The following is a 22,354-nucleotide window of genomic DNA, read 5'->3' as shown; positions in this document are numbered from 1 at the left end:
TTTGATATGATTTATTGATTTTTTAAAATTAATTTTAATTTGATTATTATTTTTTAATAAATAATAATTTAGTATTATTTTAATATTTTATATGTTAAAAGAAAGCTACTTTTTTTAAATCAAATTTAAACAAATGTTTATATAATTTTAATTACTTAGTAAAAATATATTTATATATTTATATTACCATTTATTTATTTATTTATAGTTTTTCAAACATACTTTATTTATTTCACCTGTATTAATTTTATTTTTATTCAAAAAGTTCTCATTTATACTCATATTGTTCCGACAGGGTATCTGCTGGTCGCTCACCCTTTTCAGCTTGTATTGCCACATTCTAGGTCTTGATTTCTGTGCATTTTTAATGCGCGGCTAATGTGACGCCAAAAACTTTTGACTTTGACTTTGACTGAGATTTGTTGGTCAGCGAACAGAGAACAGCGAGCAGGGAGCAGAGGTGTAGATGAGATTGCTGTGTGGGTGGGCAGGTGGAGGGGTGGGGATGTGGGACTGGTGCTTCCACTCATGTGTCAGGCTTTTTCGGCTGCTGACAGGCAAAGGGTTTTTGGTTTTTTGTTGGCGCCCTCATGCATAATAGATAAATTATAAAAATAAGCACATCTCACACACACACTCGCACACTCATATGTTGCAGCTGTGTGTGTGGGTGTGCGGGGTGCCGCTTTAGCTGCCTGTCAGCCATTGTCCTTCAGCGCAAGTGTCCTTTTGTTACCACGTCACCAGGTCGCAGCGCATTTTAAATTAGCCATTTCTATTGCCGCTCGCTGCTGAAGTCACTCAAATTGTCACTTTGATGTACTGACAGCTCCAAGCCCAAGGACCACAGCTCGAATCCCGCTGCCCATGTGCATAAATTAATGAGTATATATACGTGTGTCTCTCTCTCTCTCTCTCTCTACTTTCCCTCTCTCTATCTGCCTCTGTAGATTTGAAGCCTCAACTGCTGGCTCGCTCATTTTTAACTGCACAATTAATCAGACGCTTAAGACCACATTTAATTAGAGGCTTTGCTCCTTTTTTAACTGACCCAACAAAAAAAATATATACAAAAATATCAGTAAACCCAAAAAAGGTTCAATTGTTCTTTATTTTTGTACTTTATGCTAAAAAATTCTATATTTTTGCTGAGCATTTAAATCGCATTAAGTCATGCAATATTCTTATTTTAAATATTTCTGATTGGTGTCAATTAGTTTAACTAATTTTTTTATTTTTGTGTATAGTCTAGTGTCTAAAAAATATAGAAATATATATTATTCTCTCTTTAAAATAGAAATATATAAAAAATAGAGAGAAAAAAAAGAAATGAAGGTTTGAAAGGCTCTAAGAACGAAGCACGAGATTTTACTTGTAAAAAATGTATAATATTATAAATAAATATTTTCTAAATATATAACACTCTTTAAAGCTCTTCTATAAATTCTTAGTGGATTCATAATTTTCACTATAAATAGGAATAAATAAAAAAAATATTCGATTGTCTTACAATGTTAAAAAGTTAGAGAGATTAAGTTGGGAGTATTTCATCAGGAGATGCCAGAAAGCTCGGACAAGCTGCTGAATTTTTAAGCTCTAAAAATTTTATGATATATAGGGAAAGTAATTAGAATTTATATATAACTAAATATAGAGCTCGACAGCTCTAAGGAACAACCTCAGTCAAGTATTAAAATAGATTATAAATACTAAAGATTCTTCAAAACAAACCCAACCACACTCAGCTACACTACTCACCTGGCTTACTCCTTTCAGAGCTCACTTCCGAGCATAGCATTTGGGCCACGCCTACCTAACCAAAGCCCAATTAGCTGGGCGCCAGTTGGAACCCAACTGCGCAGCCTTTCAAAACATTTGAGACAAAGTCAATTCATAGACAGAAACCAAAACAATAATTAGAGGCACACAATCAGATAAAGATACAGATATATCTCTATAGATGAAGTGAGGAGTCATCGGGATGCATAATGATGATCCTTTAAGAGCTATTATTCTCGATGTCAAGTTGCGTAAAGTCCTGTTGAATGAAAAATGAACTGAACTGAAGTGAAGTGAGGGAACTCAATCAGGGAGCGGGCATCAACATCAGCATCAGAATCAGGTCTACGGGCTGCAGGCGCTGACACAAATCAATCAAGGTAGTTAGGGCAGGCAGGTAGAGGCAGTTCAGTGCAGTTGCGATTCAGTTCGGTTCATTGATCGAGCACTGACTCAATCTTGATCGGCTGACTGTCAGTCATGCTAATGATGATGTGGCTGGCGACGTGTCGGGTGCGTAACGCCTGCCCCTAACTGACGCCCCGCTTTTGAAAAGGGTTCGACTAAAGGTTTTTGAGCATTTCGTTTCAGCCTGACTGACTAACCTGGCCATAATTGACTTTCGCACCTGCCCAACAAAACCGCAGCATAGTTTGAGCTTAGACCTTAGAGCCCCCCAAACAGCTGGGCACGTGCCCTCAAGCTTGTGGTCACGAATGGGGCAGCTGAATGTCCAAGTGTCTCTGTATGTGTGTGTGTGTTGCCACAAACTGTGGCAGCTGTTGTGCCACTGGGCACGCGTGCCATAAAGCGTTGAAATTGAGGCACTCGTAATTGAAATGCAAACAGAAAAAATCTTGAGCAAACAGATTAACATGTCCGATTGCCACATCCGTTTTTGTGCTTTGTGTGCGGCGGCGATTCCGGTTCCCGATGGCTATCTACACCTCTCTCGCTGCCGTGCAAAGCCCCGGAAACTAGAACTCCATGGTCGGGCGTTTCAAGTACCGCTGTTAACGGAACAATCCACTAAAGAAGCAAACACAAGAACCAGAAGGGGCAGAAGAGGCAGAAGAGGCAGCAGAAAACTAAAGGGGTCGACAATTCTTTCGGGTCTTAGCGGCTTCGCTGGCGAAATTGGGTTTACGATGGCGAACGCACGGCCGCTGCTTGTTGATGTTGATAATAAACATAAAATCATTTTATTGCCCATCATCATTTTGTCGTCGACGTTTGCCATTGCGTTTGACATTTAACTAATAAGCCAAAGGTAACCAAGGCACAGCCAACCAGTTGGGCCAAAAACTATCGACTGAAGACTTTGCAATTGCATTTGCTATGCATAGCCCGACTATGGGCATAAAAGAGCGAATGATGCCCGCCTAATGCCTGGAGGTAAATAAAATTATTTATGGCTTATTACGTTCACATGTGGGCGATGCCCAAAATACTGTAAATGGCCAAATTGGGAAATGCACTAAGTGCACTAATCAGTTAGCTGGCTTAGAGAGCAGAACTTAAAGGCAAAGGCCTTGCTGCTTTTAAAATTGAATAAAAATATTAAGTTAATGAGAGACTTTTTGATAAAGCTTACGTGTAAATTAAAAAATCATTGCTATATACATATATATAAAGTTGATTCGGATTTTACCCCAAATCTAATACTAAGCACTTTCGCAAATTGTTAAAATTTTGTTGTTCACTATTCATATTTAAATATAGAAAATTATAATTCATATTTAATTATTATTATTATTTTTATTTATATATTTAACTTAAATATAAATTTTATTATTATTATTATTTTTTTTAATTCTATAGTATTTGTTTATATTTTTTATAATCAATTATTTTGTAAGGTATTTATTTGTTTTTATTTATATTTATTGATTCATTTTAGTATAATTTTATAAATTTGTTATTTATTCCTAAAGAAAACTATATTTGAATATTATATATTTTTTAAATTAAAATAAAATTTATTTATTTACTAGTCATTTGTATATCAGTATATATTGTGTTTTAAAACTGTTCATTATTTATTATTCATAATTTATTTTTTATTTCTTAATTATATAATGCCATTGCACAAAACAGTTCTTCAAAACATTATTATTATTATATATATTTTTTTTTATTAATTATGCATATAATTTATATAAAAATGTGTTCTATATTATTATGTATTTCTTGTATTTATTCTTCTGACTATTATATCTTCATATTATTAATAATTAACATAATTAATATTAATATTGATATAAAATATTTATTTTATATATTTAATATTAATATTGATATAAAATATTTATTCTATATATTTATTTTATATATTCTTCTGACTAAATATTTGTTTTATTTAATCTCCTATTAATTATTCATTACATATTATTCATATAAGACTTTATTCTATAAAATTTATTATTTTTTTATAATTTATCACTTTTATTAATTATTCATCATGTATTATTTATATAAGAATTTATTCTATATAGTTTATTAATTAATATTTTTCAGTCTTATTAATTTTTTCAAAGCATGTTATTTATATAAGAATTTATTTGGTATAATTAATTATTTCAAGAAATCAAGTTGATAGTTAGCAAAGCTAAAACTGCCTTATTTAATATACGAAATTCCTTAAGAAGTTTGAAGGAAAAGCAAAAAAGCTGTTTAGGCTTAGATAAGAATTTTTCAAAAATTTCTTCTGCGGTTAATATACACACAGTAGAAACTATAACCCGATGTCTATTCCTAATTTCCACCTTGCCCTCTGTCAATATTCACCTTCCATATCATGGCCAGAGATATGCAAAGGCAATTGCAATCATTTGATACGAGCGAGTTACGAGCTGTGGTAAGAGACAAGGGGCAGGTCCATTGGCCTGCAACCACCGGCCTAAATAATGTATGGCCGTATATAAGATTTATGCGGTGTAGAGGCGCAAAGGAAAGCAGAGGACAGGAAAGACATAACAATACGTCCAAATTAAATCCTTTAATGCCAAGGAAATGGAAGCGTAAGAAAAACATTTCAGCGTGTATTTCATTTAAATTACCAAGAATTTATCTTTCCAGAGAATACGCAAATGTGAAGAGCTGGGTTAGGTTAGGGTGGGTGTGGAATGTGGAGTGTGGAGTGGAGTGTGGTGCATGGTGTGTGTGGAGTGCGTGGAGTGTGTCCCCAAGGAGCGGGTGGTGCGCGAAATTGTGCCTTGGAGTCGCATAAGACAAGCAACGGCGAAAGTGGCACCAAAAGTATGCACATGGGAGCCACCAAAAAGGGGGGCAAGAACAGGGCGAGAGCGGTAGCGGGGCACTAAACCAATTGGCGTCCTCTGCGCGCGTGTGTGTGTGTGTGTGTCGTAAAACGTTCGCAGACTTTTTATGCGAAATGAAAACGTCTTGCGCGAAAAATAAGAATAAGTTGCCTGGACTTCTCGGTGGGGGAAAGTCCTGCTGCTGGCAGAGGGGAGGGAGGGTAGGGGTGGAAAACTTGGCCAGGCAACATAAATCACGCACATAAATCATGCAAAAGGTGGCAACAGCCAGCTGAAGACAAACAGCAAACAAAACAAAGCGCTGGGCGTGTCATAACTTTTGCTCGAGTCCTTTTTGGCGCGATTCCCAGGACATGGTCAGGCAGCCTCTAGCAGGACTCGCGGGAAACAGACAGCGCGCCAGCGTCTCGCGCGTCCAGCATTTGCTTGATGCTGCAGACAAAACTAAGACTGTTTCAAGCTAAGAAGTGATCCACTTATGAATACCCTGTAATGAGGGTGTTTTCTTATATAGTTAGAAAAATTATTATATGATATTATAATATCGATTTTTAAATATTTTTATTAATTAGAGGGTATTACAGTCAATACTAAGTCAAGCTGAAGGCCTTCGTTGCTCTAGCTTTAAGTTAAATTGTTATTTAAAATTATTTCGCCGTAACAATTAAATAAATAAATAAATACAATTTAATTTTCTAAGCAAAACTAACTAATCTAAAACCTTCAAATCAAATCTTTAATAACAGATAACTCCCATGGCCCATTACCTCATTGCTCCACAGCAACAATATACCCAAACTCAGCTAATTTGCAGGGTATATGAAATTGGTAAAAAGTAAGTCGCTGCAGCTGACAGGGCGTGCCAAGTGCAGCTATAACCCTACCTTATATCCACCCCCTCTGCCCCCTCCAGGCCAACTCTCGAGCGCTTTTCAACACTGGTCTATGTGGAACAACTTTTCGCAGCGTTTTTCTGATTTTTGTTGTTGTTTTGCTGTTTTTTCGCTCCTCTTGTTTAGCTTTGGTGTCAAGGCGTTTGTACACCTGAGATTGCAAAGTTGCGTTTTAGTTTTTGACTTGTTGTTGCTGTTTTAGGCAGTTATTATTTATGGGCAATACGAAGCCAAGAAATGGAACTAAGGAGGGCGTTGCCAAGGGCTAGACTACGTACAGCTAGATAGAGATATACGTATCTATAGAGAGTGCGTTTAGCTGTGAGGCACATTTGATGCGTGTTGACCCAATTAAGTGCGGCATTTTGGTTAGAGATCTTTAGCTTAAACGTGATCTCGGCCCTTTTGAGTGCCACACGCACACAGAGACAGTGTATGTGTATGTGTGTGTGTGTGTGTGTGTGTGTGGTTCATTAAACTGTGCCATGTCATCTCCTGCTAACCGCTTTAGTGACCAGTTTTCCACCAGAGATTGACATCTACAGCAATTTGCGTTCATTTCTTGTGAAAGCAACGGACATCGAGCAGCTCGAGAAGCCGCGGGCACTGTGAGAATTTTTCGCCACTTTAAGCACAAATCTTCAGAAGCCTCAACATATAATTGGGAACATTATGCTTTTCTCTTGAACTGTAGCAGAGTGGGCCTAGCCAGCAGATACCCTGTAACGAGTTTTTGAATGCCTGCTAAAGCACTTTAGGCAGGAATTTTACAGTTGTAAATAAAATGTGGTAAGTGCCTGGTAAGTGGATACCCTGTAAATGTTGGCATTCCGATGGGTAAATGATTATTAATATATTAACTGACACTTGAAGCCATAAGCTAATATGAGCTTCTTTGAAACATGCGCGACTAGTAGATACCCAGTATAAATTGGAGTGCGTAGTATTGCTAGTAAATGTTCTAAATGCGTTTGCTGTACGCTAATGAATCAAAATTGTTTTTTAGGCATGCTCTACTAATAAATACCCTGTAAATTAAGGTTTTCAATAGGGAATGCTTATTCATATACCAACTGACACTTGAGCTCTTTATAATGAAAGGATAGAACGCACATTGTCTAAAAGTAGAGCCTGCTCGACTAATGCATACTTCTTAATTTCTCTAAATTATTCTTAGAGACTCTGAATTATCTAGCATTAAAGAAAATCTACTACAATTACCATTTCTTGTAAATAGTTTTGCTGTACTCAAGTGTGAGCGACTAACAGACTCCATTTACTAAAATAAAAGTACTAAAATTACTCTCCAAATCAACTCCTTAACAGAAGTCTCTTCTAGAGCCCATAAAACTGAAGATATTATAATATATAGTATTTATATTTTGTATATATGTTGACAATATAGAATTAGTATAGTAATATACCAACCACTAGACCAAGACAACAGACCTACCCCTACTGCCACCCCCTGTAACAGGGTATTGGGCTGGTCCACAGGCAAATCCACAGGGCTGTGGGATAAATTGAAGTAAACAAATCCCATGCTCTATTCTCTTCTTTTCTCTTCTCTCTTTTTTTGGAGACAAACAGCAATTATTTATGGTCTTAGTCGAGGCGGACATGTGAGGCGCTTGCTTTTTGCACTCTTTGGGCTGTGCTTGGGCTTGTCGTGTTTGTCTTGTAAGACAAATGTGTAATTAATTGCGTCGCATCAAAAGGAAACTTGAAACGGAACTAACTAACTATTTGCATACAGCATGTCTTAATAAAGCGACCTTCGTTCTAACACTGTCGCCCCTGCCCCCCCTCTACTCAGCTACTCCTCTGTTAGCTTGTCAGTTTTTAAACTAGTTGGGGCCGCTGTTTCCTGCGTCTCGTACACGTGCTATTAATAAATCAAAAGGACACAGGCTCTCCGTCCGACCGGAAGTCCAAGGCAAAGCCAAACAAATGAAATGACTTGAGTGCAAGTTTCTAGCGCAGACAAAGAAGTAAGCCACTCTCTCACTCTCTCACTCTTACACTCTCTCTCTCTCTCTCTCATTGTCTGACGGCGCTGCAACTAATTGCATTTCATTGCATACATTTAGGCGCTGCAGCCGCATCAGCTGCACAAATTCCGCAGCACAATTTCTTCAAATCACATCGCAAGCCGTAAAACGTTTCAAAATTGTTGCCAAATAGTCGTGGCGCACACGAAGCCACAGAGCTAGATTTCCATGGAGCCAACCACACACAACGGCTCCTCGGCTAGCTGGCCAAGGACCATCAAAACTGCCCAAGCAGCCGGGCCGGGCGGGAGGCACAAGACTGTCTGGAGCCGAGGGGCGGGCAGGGTCCTTTCGACTAGCCAAGTGTTGAGAGCTGTGGTAGGTTAACTAAGTGTGTGCACTGAGCGAAAGAAATATATTTAATATATATATATATGTATAAAAAAATAAAATAAAAAAATAAAAATTAATTTAAAAATAAAAATAAATATATAATAATAATAAAATTAAAACAAATATATTATAAAAAAAAAATTGAACAAAATATACATAAATATAAATTAATAAAAGATAAATAAAAATATGATATAATATGTAATATATAATAAAAAAAATAAGTAAATAAAATACAGAAATTAGATAACAACTAAAAATAAATATATAATAAATATATAATAATAATAAAATATAAATAAATAAAAAATAAATATATTTTTTAAATAAATATATTTGTTGAACAATTTAATAAGTTTAATAATAAAATAATATACATAAAAATAAATTAATAAAAAAAACTTTAAGTAAATAAAATATAAAAATAAATTTATAAATATACGCATACAAATAGACTTTTTATAAATAATATAAACTATTTTTTGTTCTTTTTTATGAAAAACAGATTAAGGTAAATAAACACTAATCTAAGAAGGTAGTAGATCTTCTTATTTTTTGTCTAATAAGCAATGGCTCTACACAATATAATTGTAAAACTTAATAACTCAATCATTACCCTAACATTCGCATTCATTTCGCTCAGTGTACTCAAGCAGAAGGAAGCCCGATAAAGGCATTAAACCAACGCCAGCTCAGTCGACTTATTCAAGCAGTTTGCCAAGTGAAGTCTGTCTACATGTGTGTGAGCATATGCATGTGCATGTGTGTGTTTGTGTGTGTGTGTGCTTGGCTAGCAAATGGACAGCCAGCAGCAGGACGCGACGTTCGAGTAGAAACAAAAAGCACAAGAAAATTGTGCAAAAGAAAAAACAAACGAGATGCCAAACAAGAGGCGTGGCAGGCATGAGGGTCGAGTCGAGTGGAGGAGCCAAAGCAGCAGCAAACGAAACAAATAAACACAGGAAAAAGCATACGAAATGGCACTAGAGAGAAATGTGGCAAAGCAGAGCTAACAGAGCGAGAGGGGGCGGGCGGGGCAGCTGTGGATGCTGTTGCTGTTGCTGTTGTTGTTGCTGTCTCAGACTCCGGCTCAGGCAGCGCTCGTTCGACAGCTCGTAAATGCCAACGAGGATGTATGTGGTGAAAGTGAAGTGGCTTTCGCTCTAGCTTCAGCTCCAGCTCTGGCTGTGGCGCTGTCTGTGGCTGTGGCGACGGCGACTCCGACTTGGTGTTGATTGCTGTTTGGGGTTTTTAAAACGTAGTTAGGCTGCCCCAGTTCGGTCTCAGTCTCGCACTGTATATCTCTCTCTCTCTCCCACTCACTCTGTGTGTGTGTGTGTGGCATATGGCAACGACACCCGCGGCACAGGTGTAGAGCACCCAGGAGTGTCATCGCCGGCAGCCATATAATACCCCATACGGCAATTTCAATGGTTATGGCAAGGTTAACACTGGAGCCAAGAGGAGCTGCCACTGATATGTGACAAAATATATGTATATACATAGACATGGACATACACATACACATACACATATTTATATAAATATCTGCCTGTCCATGTTTGTTCACTTACCCGAATAGAAACTGTCCAGGCTTTGCAATTCCTCATCATCGTCGTAGTCCTCATCGCCGCTCAGGCTAAGCAAATCATCTTCCAGCTCGTCCTCGGCATCTTCTGGAAATGAAACAAGAAGAAGAAGCAGAAGTAGCAGTTTATTGTTGCTGTTGCTGTTGTTGTTGCAGCTGCTGCAGCTATAGCTGCTTTGAACTGCGGCACGTTCCACACAGCCGCTAGCTGCATGCCACGTCCCCAGTTGCAAGGAATTTTGATTATGCTATGCCCCTGGGTGCCATAATTCCATGCCCAAGCATAGCCTCAGACCATGCCATGTCCCAGCACCACCTTCTCCGGCTTCTGCTCCTCCTCTCTCTCTCTCTCTTACTCACTTTTGCCTCCAGCCTTAAGAGCATTTAAGAGCACCTTGGCTAGCTGCTGCGCATGCGCCTGCCTCTCATTTTGCTGAGCGCACAAATTTTGTTTTGATTTTTGACCAGAAACTCTCTCTCACACACACACACACACTCACACACACACAGAACAGCTGTTGGCTTAACACGTGTTTTGCGCCTCTGTCTGAAGGCACCAAATTCTTGTTGGCTTTGAACCCGTCTGCGTTTCGAGACGTGGAATGCCTGGCGCTACATTTGCCACACACACACATTACTCATACGCACCGTTTGACGCGCCTTTGTCTGGACTCTGGACTGACAACTGTGCCGCAGCTGAGCCGTCTGGCAGCCCGTGAATTCATTGAGTTATGGTATTTTTGGCTTTACTCCTTGAACTGTGCGTTAGACAATCAGCGCATATTTGTCTTAAATGAATTTTATAGTGTGAAGGGATGATGGTCGAAGGAGGGGTGTATGTAAAGGTGTTTTATTTGGCTACTGAATATGAGCCAATAAATGGCGAAGGTGGTCTGAGATGTTGGAGACATTAATGCGGGAAATAATATGAGGTATTGAAGAAAAGCGAAGCCTAAGAATGTGGACAAATTTCACTGAAACTGGCTGAGATATGCCATGGAGGTCATGTGAGTTCTATAGTGTATTAAGATTGTCTATGTTATTTAGTTTCTCTTGTCTCTCTAGACACTACCTCGATTGGACATGTTTTGGTTATCTTTAATTTCAGATTAGCCCCAATTCGAATTTAAGCATCTGCATTGAATTTTGGCCAAGAAAATAAGGAAATAATGATGCCTTAGTCATCGTATAGCCCAGACAGAGCTCTTAGTGGTTTTTTCTTGTTCCAAGAAACAGAGTAGGACACCATGAGCGATGACTATTGACCTGATAAAGAAGGAAGAGCTGTATAAGATCCCAGATAGTAGTATATATATAGATAGTGGTAGATATATTATTCGAATAGAATATCTTATCGATATATCGGTTCATGCATGGTATTGGGTAATATTGATTGATTAACACTAATATCGAGTGAGGTCCTGACGATGCTAGTGAAAAATCGGACAGCTGATTAGCAAGAGGAAGAAGAGAAGAGAAAATTATCTAACCGACATATGTATATATAGTCTACATTTATTTGAAAAAGGTAATCATTAATAAATAAATAATTTTTTGGGAAAAACTCGTTAACTGAATAAAGTAAAAAGAAATTTTAGTTATGGAAGTTCTTCTTCATTATCTCTTCTATTTCTGTTTACTTTATAACTTTACTCTTCTATATGTATCTGCTTACTTTATTCGACTAAAACAATATCCATATTTATAAGAATTCACTCTTCATATTCTCCCTTAGACCTACCTACAATATTTCAAACAATCTTTATATGATCTCTAACTCTTCTTTTAATTCATAACATTCTTTGTCTCTCTTAGCTCCCCCTTGTCATACTCCATTTCAATATCCAACTCTTTCAGACTTTAACAATCCATAAAAACTAAACTGAATTTTATTTTTAGCTTTTTACAATCTACCCTTACAGCAGGCGCACTCACACCCACCTTGAACACTCACAATTTGGTATCGAAGCATAATTAGGCCAACTATAGATCCGTATAAAGAGCCATCAACTAATTACTAAACCCAATTGCAAGTGGAAAACATAAAGCTCGCTGGCGCCGAAACGCATTTGCCACTGGCGTTTTTATTAGTTTCTAATGACAAAATGAAATTTTGGGCGGCAGCAGCCGCAGCAGCAACAGGGTGATTCGCATGGTGTGGCATGCAACATTCTAAGCGCAGCTTCAGCCATTTCTTTGATGGTGCCAATGGCGACGTTGTTGACGATGTGCTTTTATGCCGCACTTTGCATACCGCGGATAAACTAGAGCCAGAGAGAGAGAGAGAGGGAGGGAGAGAGTGGAGTCGGGGCTGCGCTGCAACTGCGAACGTTGCCACACGTCCAATAATCCTTGTCCTGCAGCTGGGGAATACTTCATCAGCGGAAACAAAATTTTACGAATTTCACTGCATGAGTGTGTGTGTGTGTGTGTCTGTGTGTGGCATGTTGCACGTGCGCTGAGCGCCATCTAGCGGCGAGCACACGAACAACTTGCTACATGCCAGCGAACGCAAGTGCAACGTTCGCCTGGGCGACGCGTCCAAATGGCGACTTTGACACGATGCGTCGTATCTGCCCCCCCCTCTTCCCCCGCGCTTCTCACCCCTCTGTCCACCTTTTACTCTCCGCTGCTGCACCTCTCGAGCTCGCCGTTGCCCTGCTCCTGATGATTATTCAACATGCGCTCTATGGGGAGCCGTATGGCCTGTGCTGCCCCCACCCCGAACTGTAGCCCGCTCCACCCCGCCCCTTTCTGTTAGGTGTCTTCTTTAGCTACACTAACCTGTTCTAGTCGAGATCTATACTCTAGTCATGGGTATTACGACACAGATCAAATCTAAGCAGCTCTTTGACGGCATAAATCTTGCTTAACAATTTACAGAGCTTCCCTTATATGGATGGACTCACATATAAATATAAATATATGTCTTAAGTGGATGTCTTACATTTCTTATAGGCAGTATTTAGAATTTCTAAAATTTTGGACTTTCCTCTATCTTTCTGAGTGTTATTCATCGTAATGACATAAAAATATGTATCACTAACCTAGACATACTAGCTCAGATGAAGTTATATATAAATATTATTGTATAAAATATAAATACAATATATAAATATTGTATATAATAATTTAAAATGGAGAAAAAAAAGAACAATTAAAATTATTAATAAATAAATAGAAAATTATTCAATTGATATGAATAATTTTCTATTTAACAAAAAATATTGAAAAATATTTATTTCTTAATAAATTTATTTTTAAGATTTTCCCCATTTTTTTAAATATGAATTTAACAGCAATTTTATACCCTGAAAAGGGGAAATAAGTTTAATGCCTTGTAATAATTTTTTTAAATTTACTTATTAGACAGAGTTACATATAAAAGTAAGTACTTGCTGAATGGTAATTCGACTTATATAATAAAAATATATTTATTTATTCTAATATTTTTTATTACTTTTAATATATTTGTTAGTATTTTTCTACCTTTCACGTCTAGCTCCCCGCTCAAGTGTATTAGATCTTCGTCGCATTGCACTCAAATCGACTTTCTTGTGCTCTAGTTGGCTCTCACTCACACACACTCACTGCCTTGCCCCCTCCCCCGCTCGCTCCCACTCACACTCGCTGCCCTCTCGCTCTTTGTGGCGTGCTGCTAAAATTGGCTTTCGTCGAATTGTTGCTTTGAGTTTTGCAAATTTTTCGACACCGCTCGCCGACGCTCATTGCGTTTTTATGGATGGCTAGAGGGAGGTGTACGTGTGAGTGAGTGTGTGAGTGTGTGTGTGTGTGTGTCTGTGTGTGTGCTTGTTTGGTTGCATTCATCAGCATCGACAGTCGCCTGGGCTAATTTTATGGCTCGCATCTTGCGCGCTCGTCATGTTAATGAAGCGAATGCTCTCTGTGTATGTGTCTGTATGTGTGTGTGTGTGTGTGTGAGTATGAAAAGTATGTGCATGTATATGCATGTGTGTGGCCTGTGTGCCGCTCATAAATCGAACGAAATTTGCATATGATGCCAGCGCCATCTTGCGGCCATTAGGCGAAGCGCGGCTCTGCGCGCATTTTTATGTTGCTGGCCAAGAGCTTTGATGCTGCTGCTGCTGCTGCTGCTGCTGCTGTTGTTGTTGTTGCTGTTGCTGTTGCTGCGACTGCTGCTTATGCCCTGCCACGCCCACATATGCCATTGCAGCAGCGCAGAACACTCGCGCAAATTTCCCAAAGCGCTGCCTACAACACAATGCACAGCGAAGCCCAAACCCAGGACCTAGTCCCGACCCAGGTCCAGCTGTAGCTATAGCTATAGAAGAACCAGTCCGACAACAACAACAACAACAACAACTGGCTGTTGGACACTGCAATGTGAGCGCGAGTCCACGCTGCGCCAGTGGCGCCCGCCCCCAGGGAACGGCTGAAGCGGCCGCCAACTGAGTCTGACCCCAGGGAACAGCCGAAAGACAGCAAAACAGAGACGGCGACCAGAAAGGGTGGCCAGCGGCGGGCATTGTGGGGGTAGGGGTGGGGGGTCAGCCCCCACCATGTGGACGTTGTTCGCCAGCCCTCAACAGCGACGCTGTGTGACTCGCTCTTAATTCGATTCGTTTGCCTCAGACGCTGCTCCTTTGCCTTATCCCCAGTGCTCCAAATTCTTCCTGCTCCTTACCTATCGCCCTACCTTCCAGCTCCTCCCTGCTGGCGGCCCCTGCCCGAACCGCTGGGAATTGTTGCGCAAATGCTTTTTGTGTGTTTCACTGTTTGAAAATTATTGCAAGCAAAATATACAAAAACCAAAAAAAAAAGTAAATAAAAGTTAGAAGAACGAAAATATCAAACGATATGATATGATAGAGTATATAGAGAGATGGGAGCATGTGGAGCACATAGGTTGATGTCGATTTGCTTCAATGTGTCTCTGATGCAATTAGCAGGCTATAAATTACTTATGCTGCTAAATGAATTTGTGCTATGAGGCGTAGTTGAAATAATTACAGTCGATAGCTAATTTATCGATTACCGATAAATGGGAATTTTCATTGGATTTAATATTTTGCGATTGCAATTAGTAAACTAGAAGGGCCTTATGAATTTATACTTTAAGGATTCGTCAATTTGTTAAAACCGATATATGTTATCGATATCAATTTTAAAGCACGTTGCTCTAGTTTCGTATATCTGGGTGGCTGAACTGATCTTGAGTCCAACATGTGTTTATTTATTACCAGTTTTAAGCGTACATCTGCTTTTAGATGGCTATCGATAAGTATCGATTACATATTTGTAGGCTCAATGCTCTTTTGTTCTTTGGATATAACTAAGTTAAAAGCATAAAAATACTAAACGCATATATTAGGCATGAAAAACTTATCGATGACAACTTATCGATTAACATCCTAACAATTAATGCTCAAAATATACATATTATTGTATGTATATTTTGAACATTTTTATAAGTTAAAATAATGTAATTTTTTCTGTGTATAATAAAGTTTAAATAATCATCTATCGATAACAGGGATTTGGTCAATTTTTCGTTTAGCTTAGCTTTTTAATAGCCAACGATAAGCTGAAGAAATGACTTGACATTTGCGGCCAACAAACAAAACATATAACAAACAATAAGGTTATGAATAATTCTTGTTGGCGTTGCCAGACAAACATAATTTCCCAGCAATTTATCGATTAATTTAAGACACAGCCAACTATAATCGAGATAATCATTAATCAATATGTGGAACGGGACGCCAGGACATGTGAAGCCATCAAAAATTTGTCATGCCATTTGTCAAAATTCCAGACAACATCAAGGCAAACAAATGCCCACACATAGAGAGGGATAGGGCGAGGGATATATGTATATAGGAAGAGAGGAAGAGAGGGAGCGAGCCGCACAAACATCGACTCTATGCAATTCCCTAATCAAAGCCACTGAAAGCAATGAAGTTTTGTCATAAAATTTAACGCACCTTTCGTGTGTTCCCAGGGGCGCAACCCAACCGCTCATATAAGGGGTTTCTGCACCTGATAATTTTACTATAAAGCAGACAGAGAGAGAGAGAGGGAGGTAGGGAGGTAGCGACAGCTGATAACTCACTTTTGTTTCATTTTTTTCGATACACAACGGAATAATAATGGCAAAATGAGCAACTTCGCTATGCAACAAGAAGATGTCGCTCTGTCTCGGTTTCGGTCTCAAGATGCTCCCCAATGAGCATACCAATAAACATGCTACACCCACACTCGCACACACACACACGTACAGTGGCACATTGTGTCAGTTGTTGTTCCCCACTCGAGTCGACTCGACTTGAGTCGACTTGAGTCGCCTCCGCTCGCCTCGTCTCGTCCCAACTCGACTCGACTCGAATCGACTCGGCTGCTTATATGGCAATGTATAATTTTTATTCGCACCCAGGTTGCTCCCAACGGATGTGTCGTCCTCTCTAGCACACCAAAACGTAGCCAAGCTGTCATAGAGCACCCCCTACGCAGCAGCCAACCCCTTCCCTGCAGCGCCACCGCCCGCCTCATCGAGTGTGCAACCGAAATATTGCAACATAAAACTTTACACAAATATAATCTATAAGCAGCAAAACTCATATTAATGTTATAGCATATGAAAGAGGCCAGAAAGAGACGGAAACTGAGAGGGAGAGAGAGAGAGTGAGCCAGGGAGAGAGAGAGAGGATATGTGTATTATAGCCATAGCCTTGGATAGCGAACGCCACAAGTTTCTGAGTGTGTGACACTGTGGCATTTGCTGAGCCGCACAGTGGTGCGAAACTAATTTAAATTTAATGAATATAAGACTAAAATGAAAATAAGAATTTAAAAAATAAATAAATATGTATATAAAATAGTGCAGATTTTTAAATGGAAAAATACAAATTAAATTTAAAAATTAGAAAATAATTAAATTAAATATATATAGATATTAATTAAATTTAATTTATAAGTAAATGCAAATAAATTCAGATATATAATTTTAAATATTTTACTAAATTAAAAAAAAAAATAATAATAATAATTTTGCAAAATGTAAAAAATTATAATTTTATTTAATTAAGAAATATTTTCAACGATTTTGTAAAGTATTAATTTTTTTATTTTAATTTAAATAATTTTTTAAATTATTCAAGAATATATTTAAAATAAATCTACTATAAAATATAATTATTATTAATCATATGTAATTCAGTAATCAAATTAGATATTGGATTAATTTTCGAGTGCTTCACTGTCACTGCGCTGGTGCCTGATGGTGCCTCAACTTGGGCCGTGTTGTTGATGCGCACAAAAGGGCCAATTCGTTCTCGCCGGGTTTCGCATGGCAGCAACAACAGCAACAACAACAACAAGCAGCAGCATCAGCAACAGCAACAACAACAACAAGCAACAGAAGCAAAGGCAGAAAGACAATTTTCGGATCCCCCAAACTTATCACAGCCTCTCGATTTCCCTTTAGAACATTATACAACACACTGGAGAGCACTGGCTGTAGCAAGCCAGAGCGAAGTGGGCGACGGACGATGAAAGAGGCGTGGTCATGGAGCAGCAGCAGCAGTGGGAGCAGGGACCGGGGCAGAAGGCAGACACAGTGTGTCCAGGGCTACAATGACAGTAAACGAGGCAGCCAAGCAGAGGACGCACTGCAGCAGAGTACTTGTCATATGCGAAGAGTGCGAGCGAGAGTGAGAGAGAGAGAGACAGAGAGAGAGGTAGGGTGAGAGGGCGAGCGTAAGAGCGAGCGAGTATAGCTGCGCGCACGGGTGATAAAGTTTTGGTTCTCCATAGTGCCGTTAGTGGAGGCCCGCTGCTGCTGCTGCTGCCGCTGCTGCTGCTGCTGTGCGAGCGTGAGGTTAAAACCGGCTTGGGTCCAGAGCCCATAAGCAAAACTTGAGCTGCCAGGTACAACAACAACAACAACAACAACAAGAGCAGCGCACCCAGACGTACAAAATGCCATTCGACTCGCTCGTCCAGCTTGGCCTGCTGCATGTGCTGCTCCCCATGGCTGCCGCTCACTAACTACATGTATGTGTGTGTGTGTGTGTGCTATACTCTAGCCTGGCTGATGATGATGTTCTATGCCGCCATCGCCGCTTGGCTTGTCTGTTTGTCCGGCGGGAATACGTGGCCCGGCAATGGCAGCGGCAACAGAGAAAAGAGCAACAAATAATGAACACACAGGCACACACACACATATGCAGCTGTGTGTGTGTGTGTGTGTCATCGGTTTGTGCTCCATTTAAACATGGCGCTTGCTTTATTACAACTACAGCAACAACAACAACAACAACGGGCCACACCATAACGAGCAGCGCTTTGAATCGATGGCTTTACACACCCAAGTGCCATAATCCAATGACGCACAGGAATATCAAATACAACAACAACAACTGCACACACGTGTATTGCCAATGACTGTGATGTGTGTGTGTGTGTATGTGTGTGTGTGTGTGTGTGTATGTAAATGTGCGCGTGTATGACGCCGCATGGACACATCAAACTTTATGCAGCGCCAGCAACAACAGTTAGTTACAGCCTCCTATGCGTCGGCGGCGGCGTCGACGTCAGCGGTGGCTGCTGCTGCTGCTGCTGGCATGGCCATGCTTGCTACAGGGTGTTTCGAGAGTGCTTGAAGCAAAATGTGTTGCCTACTTTGCAGCGCAGCATTTACAGAGTAAATGCGAAGTGGCAGCGAGGCGAGGCTAAGTTAATTAGTTTAGGGATATTAAATGAATGAAGATAATTTAATAAAATTATTATTATAATTAAAACTGAAATTTCTTAAAAAATATATATAAATATGCAAATAAATATTTGTTAAATTGAATAAATAAGAACGAAGAAAGAAGAAGTTAATTAGTTTAGGGAAATGTAATGAATAAAGAAAATTAAATAAATTTATTACTATAATTAAAATTTCATATAAAATAAATATAAGTAGGCTATTAAATATTTTTTAAATTAAATAAATAAGAACCGAATGTGAAGAGCAGGCAAAGTGAGGGTAAGTTAATTAGTTTAAGGAAAGTCAATGAATAAAAAAAAAAACTATTAATTTAAATTAATTAAAATTATTAAAATAGTAACTACATATAAAATATATAAAAATATGCAAATAAATATTTTTTGAATTGAATAAATAAGAATCTTAATATAAGGCAGAAAATTCCCCGTCTTTTTTCCTGTAGTATAATACATATAGCTAAAATATGCATTTAAATATCTATCATTATATATACAATATGACATGTAAATATTATTAAAATTTACATTAAGCAAAATAAAATAAAAAAAAAATATTATAAAAATTAAAATTTTTGATTTCAAATATATATATGTTTTTTGTTTGTTTTTTCCCTTTTTCCCTTTTATATTTACTTATACTAAACAATAAGCAAATGTATTTACAATAATGAATATTTAGATAACTGTGATACTGCCTACTGGCTGAATGACTCAGTTCACTCTCTACTAGGCTCTGATTAATTCAGTTTAACACACACTTAACTGGCAGACAAATTTGAACACCCTTTGAAACAGTTCGCACTATAACATTATGCAATTTACTAGCTAGTTGCGCACTTTTAAGCAGCTGAGCTGGAGTTGAAGCTGTGAGAGCTGGAAGCTATAGCTAGTTGCCACACGTAGCAACAACAACAAAACTGCAACAGCAACAACAACAAGTTAACATTTGCTATTTATGAGACTGTCGAGAGTTATTAGCTGGACATGTGAATGCCTCAAGGGGCATGCCCAAGACGCAGACTCGGACTGGCAACGTGGGCGGGCAAAATGTGGAGCTCACTCTCTCCCTCTCTCTCTCTCTCTCTCTCTCTATCTCACTGGGGCGGGGCGGTGCTAGCCCTGGTTTAGCAGTTCATATATGGGTAGATATATATCTTTTGCCAAAAGCCAATAAAATATGCAAATTGAAGTCAAACTTACCAGCGGCAGCAGCAACTGTTGGCTCTGTCTTGCAGTGCCCGTTGGCCACGTTCAGAGACGTTGTCTCCTCTGCCTCTGGCTCAGTGTCTCCAGGGTGTTGTACTTCAGCTGCAGTTGCTGTTGTTGCAGATGTTGTTGCTGTTGTTGCAGTTATTGCTGTTGTTGCTGTTGCTGCTGCAACATCAGCTGCTGGTTGCCAGTTTTGTTGCTGTGATTCATTGGGCACTCGCGCCTGCCTCAGTTTTGCCTTTCCAGTCGTCTCCTCCTCCTCCTCATCGCCAGATAGCTCATCATCCTCCTCCTCGCTCTCCTCCTCATCGGCGCTGAGCAGCTCCTCTTTGGGCTCCAGTAAATCGGAGGCTTTGGCCGCCTTGGCGGCATCGCCAACGTTTTCATCCTCCTTTTCGCCAACTGTGTGTAAAAATAGCATCTTATTAAAGCTAATCAATCGAAAGGGCACATAAATGTTACAGTTGTCAATAAATGGTAGGTAGTCGAGTTAGATATACCCTGTATGAGTATTTTATTCACAAAGAGCAAACAAATTATGGAAATGCACTTGACATAGTTATATAATGTTAACTGCCTTTAGTCAGTCATACCCTACAATTTGTCTAATCTGAGTACAGGGTGTAGAACAAAGGTAAAAGCAATGTACATACTTTCCAGAGGCTCTGAGAAATTGACTCATACTACATTATATAAACCTATTTTAATTTATCTAATCGGAAATACCCTCTGTGCTGCTTAACTACAGGGTATTATAGGAGTTAAATATGATGTTATCGTTATATTGATTGATCTTAAGGCAGTAAAAAATCTTAGACTTATTAATCTCCATGTCTCTATCTCTCTTTCTCTCGTATTCTCTCTCTTTCTCTCGCTTTCGCTCTATCTCTCTCTCTTTCTCTCTCTCTCTCTCTCTCTCTCTCTCTCTCTCTCACTCTCTCACTCTCTCGCTTTCGCTCTATCTCTCTATTTCTCTCTCTCTCTCTCGCCCTCTCTCACTCTCTCTCTCTTTTCTTTCTTTCCTTCTCTTTCACTCTTTCTCTCTCTCTCTCTCTCTCTCAGTCCTAATTAATTCCAGGGTATCACAACCCAATATTTATAAAAATCGCAACTAGCTTCTAGATAAACTAATTTACCTTTTATATGTCTCCACGTACCCTCCGATCTATTTGAGTACAGGGTATATACCAAAATAATCGAATGCTCAATACTCTCACAGCAATTGCCTAATTGTTTGCACCGCTCGCTGTGCTCGATGCTTAGACAGCGAGCATTTGCCGCTCACACACACAAACACACACACACGCACACCGTAGACACTCACTCACACACACACACACACAGAGTCATATTAATACTCGCACATACACACACACACACACATGCAGATTATGCTAAAGCACTCCCCGGGCGGCCATCGTGCCAAAAATTCTATTTACACGTTTTGTGTTTTATTGTTGGAGCCGGGTCTAAAGAAAACAGTTGCCAATAGCTCAAACTCAACTCCAGCGAATGTGGAAGGTGTATGCGAATGTGTGAGTGTGTGTGTGTGTGTACGTGTGTTGGTGTGTGTGTGTTGGGCTCTGGCAAAGCCACACGTGATCGATGGCGCTCGCTTGGCTCGACTGCCAAATCTTGAGGGGGTCGTTGGCATTGCCAAAAACAACTGCCTTAAAAGTAATTGCAAGGGGTGCACCACCAACAACAGCAGCAGCAGCAACAGCAACAACAACAACAATAACCAACAAACAACAAGCAAAGTACAAGCTCATACGAAATGGAAATGTGGAACATGTGTAATTGTGCAATTAAATTGAATTTTTCATAAATTTCTTTACCTTTTTTTGCAGTGTGGTGCAAAGCAAATGCAAAGGTCTTATGTGTGTGCATGTGTGTGTGTGTGTGTGAGAGAGAGTTTCCTTTTTTTTTATATTTTGTGTGACCATTGGGCGTGCTACAGGTGGAATATCATTTGCACAGGTGTCTCGCATCTCAGTTGAGATGTTCAGTTAAAGAGAGACAAACTCGGATTCCATGTCAAGTCTGACAAGCAGTTAGTTAATAACAAAATTTAACTGCTTGTTAAACTGATTTGTAATTAACAACTGTTAGCAGCTAACATCAACTAATGTGACTGTTAACTAACATAAATTTTAACAATAACTTGGCCATAACAGCTATCAGATCTAAAGTTAACTTCAAAGTGCGTTTCAAATTTCTTAACTTAATGTCAAATTTAAATTGCATGTCAAACAAACTGCCAGTTAGTTAACGTGAATTTCAGCAACAGCAAACTCGGAACCAATTTTATAAACTTTCTAAAAATCTTCATAATTTATGTTCATTAATTTATACAAAAACCGCTTGTCAAACCTCTTGTTAGCTAACATGCACTTTGATATCACAAGGCAAAAGGCTTTCGCCATGCATATGACGATACCAAAGCCAGCTGTGAATGATTCACCC

At 39.0% G+C, this 22,354-nt stretch overlaps 1 protein-coding gene across 1 annotated transcript in view; it reads right to left on the bottom strand.

Annotated features, from left to right (window-relative positions):
* LOC6579764 (zinc finger protein 423 homolog) overlaps positions 1 to 22,354 on the bottom strand; it is a 41,069-nt gene that overhangs the window by 14,791 nt on the left and 3,924 nt on the right. The window contains exons 2-3 of the mRNA XM_044010744.1: positions 19,880 to 20,290; positions 9,912 to 10,013 (exon numbers count right to left, since the gene is read on the bottom strand). Coding sequence (XP_043866679.1) covers positions 9,912 to 10,013; positions 19,880 to 20,290 — 513 coding nt within the window. The remainder of the gene's footprint in view (positions 1 to 9,911; positions 10,014 to 19,879; positions 20,291 to 22,354) is intronic.

This window comes from Drosophila mojavensis, unplaced genomic scaffold (assembly GCF_018153725.1).
Source record: "Drosophila mojavensis isolate 15081-1352.22 unplaced genomic scaffold, ASM1815372v1 contig_80, whole genome shotgun sequence".
NCBI lineage: Eukaryota > Metazoa > Arthropoda > Insecta > Diptera > Drosophilidae > Drosophila > Drosophila mojavensis.
Note: the sequence above shows the minus strand (reverse complement) of the source record. Positions and strands in the feature narration are given on the sequence as shown.